Source organism: Bombina bombina, chromosome 12, assembly GCF_027579735.1.
Source record: "Bombina bombina isolate aBomBom1 chromosome 12, aBomBom1.pri, whole genome shotgun sequence".
NCBI classification, from domain to species: Eukaryota; Metazoa; Chordata; class Amphibia; order Anura; family Bombinatoridae; genus Bombina; species Bombina bombina.
In genome coordinates, this window is record NC_069510.1 from 9,220,305 (window position 1) to 9,235,138 (window position 14,834).

Genomic DNA, 14,834 nt, shown 5'->3' on the forward strand with positions numbered 1-14,834 from the left:
CTCAAGAATGTGTTTAATAACCCTGTATTCAATATGTAGATACCATTTATTTTTTCATTGTAAATATTTATCACTGTTGTGTTTACATTGGGCATTCACTCATGGCCCATTGATGTTATAATATTATCACTTATTAAATGTGCCCATCGGGTGCCTGGCTGTATACGCTCCTGTTTCACGCATCTCCATGGTGACCGGAGGTATTTGTTTACTCGGTGTTCCCTTGGTTACCTGAGACACAGTCATTTCCATGCAGCGCGGTGAGGCGTGATGACGTCATGGCGCGTCTGCGTGGAATCAGCTGTAATTGAATGCTCAGGTATGATGATTACGTGCGGGAAGGAGCGGCCCAGCCGTGCATGCTGATTGGCGGTCACTTGGATATGGGTGGGTATTTAAGGTGTGTGGTTTGGGGATTACATTATCCGGTCTGTATACCATTGAGAAAGGCTCACGGTAGAGCCGAAACGTCTGGTTTCTCACTTACCAAATAAATCGGATCTTTGAAAAATTCCTGTGTGCCAGCTGTTCTTGGATCTTACTAGACAACGGAGGCCGTCCGTTGGATCCAGTTCTATTTTACTGAATGTACTTTTCTCTGCTGAGCACCAGGTGGATGCTAAATTGGCGAGTGCCGTTTCCCACAACCTACTTTTATATATATATATATATATATATATATATATGTATCTATATATATATATATATATATGTATCTATATATATATATATGTATCTATATATATATATATATATATATATATATATGTATCTATATATATATATATATATATATGTGTATCTATATATATATATATATATATATATATATATATATATATGTATCTATATATATATATATATGTATCTATATATATATATATCTATGTATATATATATATATATATATATATATATATATATATATGTATCTATATATATATATATGTATGTATATGTATCTATGTATATGTATGTATGTATATATCTATGTATATATGTATGTATATGTATCTATGTGTATATATATATATATATATATATATATATATATGTATATGTAGCTATGTATATATATATGTATATGTAGCTATGTATATATATATGTATATGTAGCTATGTATATATATATATATGTATATGTAGCTATGTATATATATATATGTATATGTAGCTATGTATATATATATGTATATGTAGCTATGTATATATATATGTATGTATATGTATCTATGTATATATATGTATGTATGTATGTATATGTATCTATGTGTATATATATATATATATGTATATGTAGCTATGTATATATATATATGTATATGTAGCTATGTATATATATGTATGTATGTATATGTATCTATGTATGTATATGTATCTATGTATATATATGTATATAGGATTCAACAGAACCACTGCCAAATGCCTTTTTTTTTTTTCTTCTTTCTTTCTCTCTCTTTTTTTATGTTTTATCAAAGTGCACTATGAAACACCAAGATCCTAATGGAATTTTTTTTTAATTTTTTTTTTTTTAATGTTATCTGATGAATTTCAAATTATTCTAGGCTGGAGACAAAATATGAAACAATATTAAAGTGATTGTCAAGTTACTAATAGCGCCCCACAGCATTGGATAGACTTTTAAAAATAAACTAGGGTTTAATTCATGAAATCTTTTATATGTATATATTTTGCAGATTTTTTACCTATTTACCGCTGTGACGATAAGCGCAGCTCTCCCATTTGCCATTTTGTTAAATTGATTGACAGATGACGATTTGTAAAATAACCAATCCTTGTTCCGGGCGTTCAGCCCCTTTGCATAAACCTCATGGCTCGGGGGGAAACAAGGATTGGTTCTTTTACAAATCATCATCTGTCAATCAATTTGACAAAATAACAAACGGGAGAGCTGCCCTTATCGTCGCAGCGGTAAATAGGTATAAATTTTGCAAAATATATACATATAAAAGATTTCATGAATTAAACCCTTGTTTAATTTTAAAAGTCTATCCAATGCTGTGGGGCGCTATTAGTAACTTGACATTAAGTTTAGGTTATTTTTATGCTGTCGGACTTGGATTATATATGTCATATTGTTACTAGTGATCGTCATAAAGCCGACATAATGTTTGTTTTCTCTATTCTGACAATGAAACTGTATATGATCTTGGAAAATAAAAAAAACCCCATTAATTTTGTTTGTCTGACCTCCGAGTGTTAGTAACTATTTAATTTCTTTTATATTTAACTGGAAAACATGCACTTTTTATCCCAGTTCTTTACAAATCTATAATAATCAGATAATATTTAATCTATGTATAAACTATTTACTAGCTGCCTGGTTATTCATATATAGTCACCCCTTAGAGATCACCCACCCTCTCCCTGATCACCCTCATAGATTTTCACCCCTTACATATCACCCACCCTCTCCCTGATCACCCTCATAGATTATTACCTCTTACAGATCACCCACCCTCTCCCTGATCACCCTCATGGATCATCACCCCTTACAGATAACCCACCCTCTCCCTGATCACCCCACATAGATCATCACCCCTTACAGATCACTCACCCTCTCCCTGATCACCCCTCATAGATCATCAACCCTTACAGATCACCCACCCTCTCCCTGATCACCCCTCATAGATTATCACCCCTTACAGATCACCCACCCTCACCCTGATCACCCCTCATAGATCAACACCCCTTACAGATCATTTAGCATCTCCCTGATCACCCCTTACAGATAACACACCCTCTCCCTGATCAGCCCTCATAGATCATTACCCCTTACAGATCACCCACCCTCTGCCTGATCACCCTCATAGATCACTACCCCTTACAGATCCCCCACCCTCTCCCTGATTACCCTCATAGATCACCCCTTACAGATCACTCACCTTCTCCCTGATCACCCCTCAGATCATAGAAACATAAACATAGATATTGGCGGCATATATGAGCCATAGGCCCAGCAAGTCTGCCTGATATTACCTAACTGTATAAACTTATCTAGTTTGTAGGATAGCCTTATGCTTGTCTCATGCATTTTTAAAGTCCCCCACAGTGTTTGTCATTACCACCTTTTGAGTTAGTTTATTCCATAAATCAATCACTTTCTGTAAAGAAGTGCTTCCTCAAATTACTCCTGAATCTACTACCCTTTAGCTTGAGATCATGACCCCTTGTTCTTGAATTTTCCATTTTATGTAAAATACCCACAGCCTCAGTTTTACTAAGCCATTTAACATACTGGAAAGTTGCTATCATATCACATCTTTCCCTTCTCTCCTCTAAGCTATACATATTTAGGTCATTGAGCCTATCCTGGTAAGTTTTATTTTTTAGACCATGTACCATTTTGGTAGCCCTCCTTTGCACAGATACAAGTTTGTTAATATCCTTCTGAAGATATGGTCTCCAGAACTGCACACAATACTCAAGATGAGGCCTAACTAATGATCTATAAAGTGGCATAAGAACCTTACTATTTCTGCTGCAAATACCTCTACCAATACATCCAAGCATTCTGCTAGCCTTACTCGCTGCATTACTATATTGTTTACTAAGTTTTAAATCATCTGAAATAATAATTCCCAAGTCCTGTTCCTCATCTGTAACAGTCAGTAAAGTGTCATTGAGTCTGTATTTAATATTTGGATTTTTCTTCCCTAAATGCATTATTTTACACTTTGCTGTGTTAAACTTTAGATCCCAGTCGTTTGTCCAATCCTCCAATTGTTATACATCACTTCTCATTTTGTCTAAACCCCCCCCCCCCCGGAATATCCACTCTGTTACAAATTTTTGTATTATCTGCAAACAGACATACTTTCCCTTATAGCCCTTTGCTGATATCACAGATAAATATGTTAAACAAAACAGGCCCCAGAACTGACCACTAAGGAACACCACTAGTAACAACCCCCTCTACTGAATGAACTCCATTTACTAAGACACTTTGTTTTCTGTCCTTAAACCAGCATTCCACCCAGTTCACAATTTTTGAATCTAGACCAAGGAGATACAGTTTGTGAATTAGTTTGTGTGGGACGGTGTGAAATGCTTTGCTGAAATCTAGATATGCTACATTAAAGGGACAGTCTACCATAGAATTGTTATTGTTTTAAAATATAGATAATCCCTTTATTACCCATTCGCCAGTTTTGCATAACCAACACAGTTATACAGTATTAATATACTTTTTACCTCTGTGATTACCTTGTATCTAGGAACCTTCTTCCAGCCCCCTGATCACATGACTGTGACTGTTTATTATCTATTGTCTTAAATTTAGCATTGTTTTGTGCTAAATCTTAAATAATCCCCTGTGCCTGTACACAGTGTTATCTATTTGGCCCACGTGTACTTTCTGTCTCTTTTTGTTGAAAAGAGATTTAAAAAGCATGTGATAAGAGGCAGCCCTCAAAGGCTTAGAAATTAGCATATGAGCCTACCTATGTTTAGTTTAAACTAAGAATACCAAGAGAAAAAAGCAAATTTGATGATAAAAGTAAATTGGAAAGTTGATTAAAATTAAAAGTCTTATCTGAATAATGAAAGTTTAATTTATACTAGACTGTCCCTTTAACTGCTCCACCCTTGTCTAATACTTTTGTTACATAATCAAAGAAGTCAATTAGATTAGTCTGACATGATCTCCCTGAAGTAAAACCATGCTGATTTTTGTCATCTAAATTGTCTTTATGTAAATCATAATTCTTTCTTTTAAGAGGCTTTCCATTAATTTCCCTACTACTGAAGTTAAACTAACTGGCCTGTAGTTACCAGATTCTTCTTTACTGCCCTTTTTATGAAGAGATATTACATTTGCTCTTCTCCAATCATCTGGGCAGCTCATGTTAATAGTGACTGATTAAACAGATCAGTTAATGGGACAGTTAGCATTCATCAAAGTTCTTTTAAAACCCTTGGATGAATATCATCAGGACCCACTGCCTTTTTAACATTTATTTTTGATAATGCTAACAAAACCCCATCCTCTGTAAGCTTGTTTCTATTTTTCGTTGCATCCCTTACTGTAGACATTCTATCTTCACAATCTTTTGTGAAAACAGAACAGAAGTAATCATTGAGACAGTCTGCAATTTGCTTATCTCTTTCTCTTATTCTACCATCAACTGATTTCAACTTTACTATTCCTACCTTATTTTTTCTTCTTTCACTGATATATCTAAAGAATGTTTTGTCCCCATGTTTTACTGACACTGCTATCTTCTCTTCTGCATGAGCTTTAACCTTCCTAATTAACTGCTTAGTCTTTTTTTGTTGGAGTCTCGATATTTTCATATCATCATCTGCTTGTGCGTGTCTATAATGTTTATAAGCTATCTTTTTTTTCTTTACCGCATGTGCTACTTCTTTGGAAAACCAAATTGGTTTCTGCTTTCTTTTACTTTTACAGACATGTCTAATACAGTGTGCAGTTGCATCTAAAATGGCACCTTTCACAAATTCCCACTGTTCTTGAACTCCTGTAATAAGAGTTTTCCCTTTTAAATACTTTCTTAGGTATTCTCCCATCACCCCTTACAGATCACTCACCCTCTCCCTGATCACCCTCATAGATCACCCATCCTCTCCCTGATCTCCTCATAGATCATCACCCTTTAGAGATCACTCACCTTCCATTTTGTCACCAGTAATAAATTATCTCCCCTTATAGATCAACCCACCTATGATTACCTCTGATATATTATCACCTTTTAAAGATTACCCACCTTGTGATTACATTGATAGATTCATGTCCCTTTAATAAACAGCCTCTTTCCTTGGTGTGAAACTTGGTTTAAAGGTACATTAAAGTATTTTTATATGCACAATACATACAAGATGTTAAATACTGTATTACAATATAAATGTTTTCAAATCACTTTTAACTGTAATTGTATAAGCACAGTTGACATGAGGAGATATGTTTGTAGGTTTTCCTTTGCTGTTGCCAGAACAGTTAAGTGGGTAGACTGTTGGCTTACAGATTGATGACAGCAGACTACATTCATTTAAATGCGGGTGGTGTGCCTCAGGATTCAGCTCTTTGGCTTGTTTTGTTTAACATATTCACCAGTGATATTTGTACAAGACCGCAAAGAAAGTGTATATTTTTTGCATGTACAATTTTTAATGGAGCTAATGTTCCTGGAGCAATATGAATGACTGGACAAATTAGCATGATCTAAAATGTAACCCACAAATAGAAAATGATGCATTTAAAAGTTAAAACCAAGTGATTAATTACAAACTCAGGGAAATGCAATAGGATGCTTGTTGGTATAGGTAAAAAGGTAGTTAATGATTCATAAACTGACTGAAAGAGACAGTAACATCCAAATGAAACATCCCTGATTCAGATAGAGCATGCGATTTAAACACAACTGTCTAGTTTTCTTTGATATAGGTGGCAAGAGTCTATGACCTCTTACTTATGGGATTTGCCTTCCTGCCAGGAGGAGGCAAACTTTCCTAAACTCCAAAAGCCTATAAAACCCCTCCTACATCACTCATACCTCAGTTTAAACGTTGCCTCCTTAGGAGGTTGTTCAAGTAAGATGGTGTCCTTGATTTCTTCAGTGAATGGCGCTTCAGGGCATTTTAAAGCCGAGTGCTTGTCAGAGGGAAGTAAAGGGAATAGTGTCTCATATTTCTATGTTTTCTACTCATGGGAAATCCTTGATGGTCTCTCTGTAAATTCGGTCGCAGGGACATTAACAGCTATGTCCGTGCATCTCTCGGCATCACCTTTATAGGCTAAAATAATACTGTGCATGTCGTTTTATCCAGTTGTGTGCTCCATAAACATAAAAAGGAGGGAGCATTTACCGTGTCCCTTTGCTCTTTTCCAGTATGAATTTAAAGCTAAGAATATTAAGAAAAAAAAAGTGAGCATCACTGTGTCTGTGGATGGGGTGAAGGTTGCAATGAGGAAGAAGCAAAAGGTAAGAGATGTGACTAATTAATAATTATGTTTGTTAAAGGGACGTGAATTCAAAATAAAATTATAACTCAGAGCAGCAATTTTAAAAGACTTTAAAAGCTTGTCTCTATTATCAAATTTACATTATTCTCTTAGTATATTTTGTTGGGTAGCATATCTAGGTAGGTGCAGGAGCAGCAATGCACTACTGGGAGCTAGCTGCTGTGTGGTGACTACACACATATGCCTTTTGTTATTGGCCCACCAGATGTGTTCAACTATCTCCCAACAGTGCCAAAGCCACCTATTTATGTGTTTATACATAACCAAATATATTGTGTCCTGATCAGAGGCGTAACTAGAAACCTCAGAGCCCTGGTGCAAGAATCCATGAAGGAAATAGGGGCTGTGTACCAGCGCTAATATGTATACCTTATATAATGCCTACAGATAGGTATATCTCCTTAAAGGGACACTGTACCCAAAATTTTTCTTTCGTTATTCAGATTGAGCATGAAATTTTAAGCAACTTTCTAATTTACTCCTATTATCAAATTTTCTTCATTCTCTTGGTATCTTTATTTGAAATGCAAGAATGTAAGTTTAGATGCCGGCCCATTTTTGGTGAACAAACTGGGTTGTCCTTGCTGATTAGTGGATAAATTCATCCACCAATAAAAAATTGCTGTCCAGAGTACTGAAACCAAAAATAAGCTTAGATGCCTTCTTTTTCAAATAATGATAGCAAGAGAATGAAGAAAAATTGATAATAGGAGTAAATTACAAAGTTGCTTAAAATTGCATGCTCTTTCTGAATTACAAAAGAAAAAATTTGGGTTCAGTGTCCCTTTAAGATATACCAGTACTTTTAATTAATTAGCTTAGATCTATATTTGGATATAAGGTAAAGGGATTATGTGGTGCCACTGGGTGGCTGAATATATACAGGTATCAACTGAGATTAAAATCTAAATTACACACGGGTCAAGAAATCTCTAATCTGAACTCACCAGGTAAAATTCACACATATTTCTTTCATGTAATTAGCAAGAGTCCATGAGCTAGTGACGTATGGGATATACATTCCTACCAGGAGGGGCAAAGTTTCCCAAACCTTAAAATGCCTATAAATACACCCCTCACCACACCCACAATTCAGTTTTACAAACTTTGCCTCCGATGGAGGTGGTGAAGTAAGTTTGTGCTAGATTCTACGTTGATATGCGCTCCGCAGCAAGTTGGAGCCCGGTTTTCCTCTCAGCGTGCAGTGAATGTCAGAGGGATGTGAGGAGAGTATTGCCTATTTGAATGCAGTGATCTCCTTCTACGGGGTCTATTTCATAGGTTCTCTGTTATCGGTCGTAGAGATTCATCTCTTACCTCCCTTTTCAGATCGACGATATACTCTTATATATACCATTACCTCTGCTGATTTTCGTTTCAGTACTGGTTTGGCTTTCTACAACATGTAGATGAGTGTCCTGGGGTAAGTAATTCTTATTTTGTGTGACACTCTAAGCTATGGTTGGGCACTTTGTTTATAAAGTTCTAAATATATGTATTCAAACATTTATTTGCCTTGACTCAGAATGTTCAACATTCCTTATTTTTCAGACAGTCAGTTTCATATTTGGGATAAATGCATTTGTTTCAATCATTTTTTCTTACCTTAAAAAATTTGACTTTTTCCCTGTGGGCTGTTAGGCTCGCGGGGGCAGAAAATGCTTCATTTTATTGCGTCATTCTTGGCGTGGACTTTTTTGGCGCAAATTTTTTTTTCTGTTTCCGGCGTCATACGTGTCGCCGGAAGTTACGTCATTTTTTGACGTTTTTTTGCGTCAAAAATGTCGGCGTTCCGGATGTGGCGTCATTTTTGGCGCCAAAAGCATTTAGGCGCCAAATAATGTGGGCGTCTTTTTTGGCGCTAAAAAATATGGGCGTCATTTTTGTCTCCACATTATTTAAGTCTCATTATTTATTGCTTCTGGTTGCTAGAAGCTTGTTCACTGGCATTTTTTTCCCATTCCTGAAACTGTCATTTAAGGAATTTGATCAATTTTGCTTTATATGTTGTTTTTTTCTTTTACATATTGCAAGATGTTCCACGTTGCAACTCAGAAGATACTTCAGGAAAATCACTGCCCAGTGCTGGAGCTACCAAGCTAAGTGTATCTGCTATAAACTTTTGGTATCTGTTTCTCCAGCTGTTGTTTGTATTGCATGTCATGTCAAACTTATTAATGCAGATAAAATTTCCTTTAGTACTGTTACATTACCTGTTGCTGTTCCGTCAACATCTAATTTTCAGAGTGTTCCTGATAACATAAGAGATTTTATTTCTAAATCCATTAAGAAGGCTATGTCTGTTATTTCTCCTTCTAGTATACATAAAAGTCTTTTAAAACTTCTCTTTTTTCAGATGAATTTTTAAATGAACATCATCATTCTGATACTGATAATGGTTCTTCTGGTTCAGAGGTTTCTGTCTCAGAGGTTGATGCTGATAAATCTTTGTATTTGTTCAAGATGGAATTTATTCGTTCTTTACTTAAAGAAGTATTATTTGCATTAGAAATAGAGGATTCTGGTCCTCTTGATACTAAATGTAAACGTTTAAATAAGGTTTTTAAATCTCCTGTAGTTATTCCAGAAGTGTTTAATCTCCCTGATGCTATTTCTGAAGTAATTTCCAGGGAATGGAATAATTTGGGTAATTTATTTACTCCTTCTAGACGTTTAAGCAATTATATCCTGTGCCATCTGACAGATTAGAGTTTTTTGGGACAAAAATCCCTAAGGTTATGGGGCTGTCTCTACTCCTGCTAATGTACTACTATTCCTACGGCAGATAGTACTTCATTTAAGGATCCTTTAGATAGGAAAATTGAATCCTTTCTAAGAAAAGCTTACTTATGTTCAGGTAATCTTCTTAGACCTGCTATATTTTTAGCGGATGTTGCTGCAGCTTCAACTTTTTGGTTAGAAGCTTTAGCGCAACAAGTAACAGATCATAATTTTATAGCATTATTATTATTCTATAACATGCTAATAATTTTATTGGTGATACCATCTTTTGATATCATTAGAGTTGATGTCAGGTATATGTCTCTAGCTATTTTAGCTAGAAAAGCTTTATGGATTAAACTTGGAATGCTGATATGTCTTCTAAGTCAACTTTGCTTTCCCTTTCTTTCCAGGGTAAATAATCATTTTCGTTCCTTTCCTCACAACAAGGAACAAAAGCCTGATCCTTCATCCTCAGGAGTGGTATCAGTTTGGAAACTATTTCCAGTTTGGAATATATCCAAGCCTTATAGAAACCTATAGCCAGCTCCTAAGTACCTATGAAGGTGCGGCCCTTATTCCAGCTCAGCTGGTATGGGGCAGATTACGTTTTCTTCAAAGAAATTTGGATCAATTCCGTTCTCAATCTCTGGTTTCAGAACATTGTTTCAGAAAGGTACAGAATTGGTTTCAAGTTAAGGCCTCCTGCTAAGAGATTTTTTTCTTTCCCGTGTCCCAGTTAACACAGCAAAGGCTCAGCATTTCTGAAATGTGTTTCAGATCTAGAGTTGGCTGGAGTAATTATGCCAGTTCCAGTTCTGGAACAGGGGCTGGGGTTTTATTTTATCTCTTCATTGTACCAAAGAAGGTCAATTCCTTCAGACCAGTTCCGGATCTATCATTATTGAATCGTTATGTTAGGATACCAACATTCAAGATGGTTACTGTAGGACTATCCTGCCTTTTGTTTAGCAAGGGCATTATATGTCTACAATAGATTTACAGGATGTGTATCTGCATATTCCGATTCATCCAGATCACTTTTAGTGTCTGAGATTCTCTTTTTAGACAAGCATTACCAGTTTTGTGGCTCTACCGTTTGGCCTAGCCTCAGTTCCAAGAATTTTTTTCAAAGGTTCTCGGTGCCCTTCTTTCTGTAATCAGAGAACAGGGTTTTGGTATTTCCTTATTTGGACGATATCTTGGTACTTGCTCAGTCTTCTCATTTTCGAAGAATCTCATACGAATCGACTTGTGTTGTTTCTTCAAGTTCATGGTTGGAGGATCAATTTACCAATCAGTTCATTGATTCCTCAGACAAGGGTAACCTTTTTAGGTTTCTAGATAGATTCAGTGTCTATGACTCTGTCCTTGTCAGACAAGAGAAGATTAACATTGATATCAGCTTGTCAAAACCTTCAGTCACAATCATTCCCTTTGGTAGCCTTATGCATGGAAATGTTAGGTCTTAGGACTGCCGCATCAGATGCGATCTCCTTTGCTCGTTTTCACATGCGACCTCTTCAGCTCTGTATGCTGAACCAATGGTGCAGGGATTACTCAAAGATATCTCAATTAATATCTTTAAACCGATTTTACGACACTCTCTGACATGGTGGACAGATCACCATCGTTTAGTTCAGGGGGCTTCTTTGTTCTTCCGACCTGGACTATAATCTCAACAGATGCAAGTCTTACAGGTTGGGGAGCTGTGTGGGGGTATCTGACGGCACAAGGGGTTTGGGAATCTCAGGAGGTGAGATTTCCGATCAATATTTTGGAACTCCGTGCAATTTTCAGAGCTCTTCAGTCTTGGCCTCTTCTGAAGAGAGAGTTGTTCATTTGTTTTCAGATAGACAATGTCACAACTGTGGCATACATCAATCATCAAGGAGGGACTCACAGTCCTCTGGCTATGAAAGAAGTATCTCAAATTTTGGTTTGGGCGGAATCCAGCTCCTGTCTAATCTCTGCGGTTCATATCCCAGGTATGGACAATTGGAAAGCGGATTATCTCAGTCGCCAAACGTTGCACTTGGGCGAATGGTCTCTTCACCCAGAGGTATTTCCTCAGATTGTTCAAATGTGGGAACTCCCAGAAATAGATCTGATGGCTTCTCATCTAAAAAAGAAACTTCCCTGGTATCTGTCCGGATCCCGGGATCCTCGGGCGGAGGCAGTGGATGCATTTTCACTTCCTTGGAGGTATCATCCTGCCTATATCTTTCCGCCTCTAGTTTTTCTTCCAAGAGTAATCTCCAAGATTCTGAAGGAATGCTCGTTTGTTCTGCTGGTAGCTCCGGCATGGCCTCACAGGTTTTGGTATGCGGATCTGGTCCGGATGGCCTCTTGCCAACCGTGGACTCTTCCGTTAAGACCAGACCTTCTGTCGCAAGGTCCTTTTTTCCATCAGGATCTGAAATCCTTAAATTTAAAGGTATGGAGATTGAACGCTTGATTCTTGGTCAAAGAGGTTTCTCTGACTCTGTGATTAATACTATGTTACAGGCGCATAAATCTGTATCTAGAGAGATATATTATAGAGTCTGGAAGACTTATATTTCTTGGTGTCTTTCTCATCATTTTTTGGCATTCTTTTAGAATACCGAGAATTTTACAGTTTCTTCAGGATGGTTTAGATAAGGGTTTGTCCGCAAGTTCCTTGAAAGGTCAAATCTCTGCTCTTTCTGTTCTTTTTCATAGAAAGATTGCTATTCTTCCTGATATTCATTGTTTTGTACAAGCTTTGGTTCGTATAAAACCTGTCTTTAAGTCAATTTCTCCTCTTTGGAGTTTGAATTTGGTTCTGGGGGCTCTTCAAGCTCCTCCGTTTGTACCTATGCATTCATTGGACATTAAATTACTTTCTTGGAAAGTTTTGTTCCTTTTGGCAATCTCTTTTGCCAGAAGAGTTTCTGAATTATCTGCTCTTTCTTGTGAGTCTCCTTTTCTGATTTTTTATCAGGATAAGGCGGTGTTGCGAACTTCTTTTGATTTTTTACCTAAAGTTGTGAATTCCAACAACAACAGTAGAGAATTTGTGGTTCCTTCATTATGTCCTAATCCTAAGAATTCTAGGGAGAAATCGTTGCATTCTTTGGATGTTGTTAGAGCTTTGAAATATTATGTTGAAGCTACTAAGTCTTTCCGTAAGACTTCTAGTTTATTTGTTATCTTTTCTGGTTCTAGAAAAAGCCAGAAAGCTTCTGCCATTTCTTTGGCATCTTGGTTGAAATCTTTATTTCATCATGCTTATGTCGAGTCGGGTAAAACTCCGCCTCTAAGGATTACAGTTCATTCTACTAGTTCAGTTTCTACTTCCTGGGCGTTTAGGAATGAAGCTTCGATTGATCAGATTTGCAAAGCAGCAACTTGGTCCTCTTTGCATACTTTTTCTAAATTCTACCATTTTGATGTGTTTTCTTCTTCTGAAGCAGTTTTTGGTAGAAAAGTACTTCTGGCAGTGGTTTCAGTTTGAATCTTCTGCTTATGTTTTTCATTAAACTTTATTTTGGGTGTGGATTATTTTCAGCAGGAATTGGCTGTCTTTATTTTATCCCTCCCTCTCTAGTGACTCTTGTGTGGAAAGATCCACATCTTGGGTAGTCATTATCCCATACGTCACTAGCTCATGGACTCTTGCTAATTACATGAAAGAAAACATAATTTATGTAAGAACTTACCTGATAAATTCATTTCTTTCATATTAGCAAGAGTCCATGAGGCCCGCCCTTTTTTGTGGTGGTTATGATTTTTTTTTATAAAGCACAATTATTCCAATTCCTTATTTTATATGCTTTCGCACTTTTTTCTTATCACCCCACTTCTTGGCTATTCGTTAAACTGAATTGTGGGTGTGGTGAGGGGTGTATTTATAGGCATTTTAAGGTTTGGGAAACTTTGCCCCTCCTGGTAGGAATGTATATCCCATACGTCACTAGCTCATGGACTCTTGCTAATATGAAAGAAATGAATTTATCAGGTAAGTTCTTACATAAATTATGTTTTTGAACCATCTAAAATAATATATTATATCAATTTTCATTCATTCAGCCATGCAAATGTATTATATTATAGCATCAATGTATTAATATATTAATAGGAGAACCTTATGCAGTTCAAATTGATCTTAGTTATGCTAGTGACTGATTAGGACAAGACACCTGTGTGTTGGGGCTATTCCTAGGTAACTGCAGGAAGAATTAGATATTTACTAATTTTATCATTTACTAAGCAAATACTTATATCTGGATCTGACCTTTTTTATAAAGGTGGTAGTTTGTTGAATAAATTATATTTGCAGATTTGAGAGAGTTATCTATCATAATATCACAATATCACTATAGTCTATGTGATATAAACAATTCTACGTTTCTGTGTAGCATCAAAATAATAAGAACCTCTTAATTAAAAACTTTACTCCTTTATAATTCACCAGAATAAAATCAGTATATAGCTAAATACATAGCTAAAAATGGTCAAAATACATCAATATAAAATATAAAAAACGTAAAAACAATTGTTACAAACAACTGCAATGGCGGATACAATTTGACCCTTTTTCAACAACAAAGGGGTTATTTCAGAGTTATATATATATATATATATATATATATATATATATATATATATATATATATATATATATATATATATATATACACACACATACACACACTATCTATAGGCATGGGGTATCACAAGACTAGCCTACTAGCATATTACTAACTGTACTTGTGTGTAAGCCATTATGGAAATGTACTGAGTTGTCAATGACAAGACACAACATGGTACTTTTTATCATGTGATACAGACAAGTACATAGAAAAGTAAAGTTTATATTAATATCACAGTAAGCAACTTAAAGCAAATCACACATTTCTTTATTTGTAATTACCTTAGCAGCACAAACTTACTTTAAATGACTGCACTGCAGAATATTCACTCTCTGGCTTTGCTCCTCGTGCTTTTAAACCAATATATTTTTAGGAGTTGTGCTATAATAAAATACAATATGGCAACAGATTATCTCTTATTAGTCTCGTACATTTCATAAAACACATTCATCTGATCCTGTCCTGCTTGTACCCAGGGGACTGTCCCCTTCTGC

General features: G+C 35.9%; 1 protein-coding gene across 1 annotated transcript in view; it reads left to right on the top strand.

The window, feature by feature from the left end:
- LOC128642826 (carboxyl-terminal PDZ ligand of neuronal nitric oxide synthase protein) overlaps positions 1–14,834 on the top strand; it is a 345,855-nt gene that overhangs the window by 197,298 nt on the left and 133,723 nt on the right. The window contains exon 3 of the mRNA XM_053695663.1: positions 6,870–6,962. Coding sequence (XP_053551638.1) covers positions 6,870–6,962 — 93 coding nt within the window. The remainder of the gene's footprint in view (positions 1–6,869; positions 6,963–14,834) is intronic.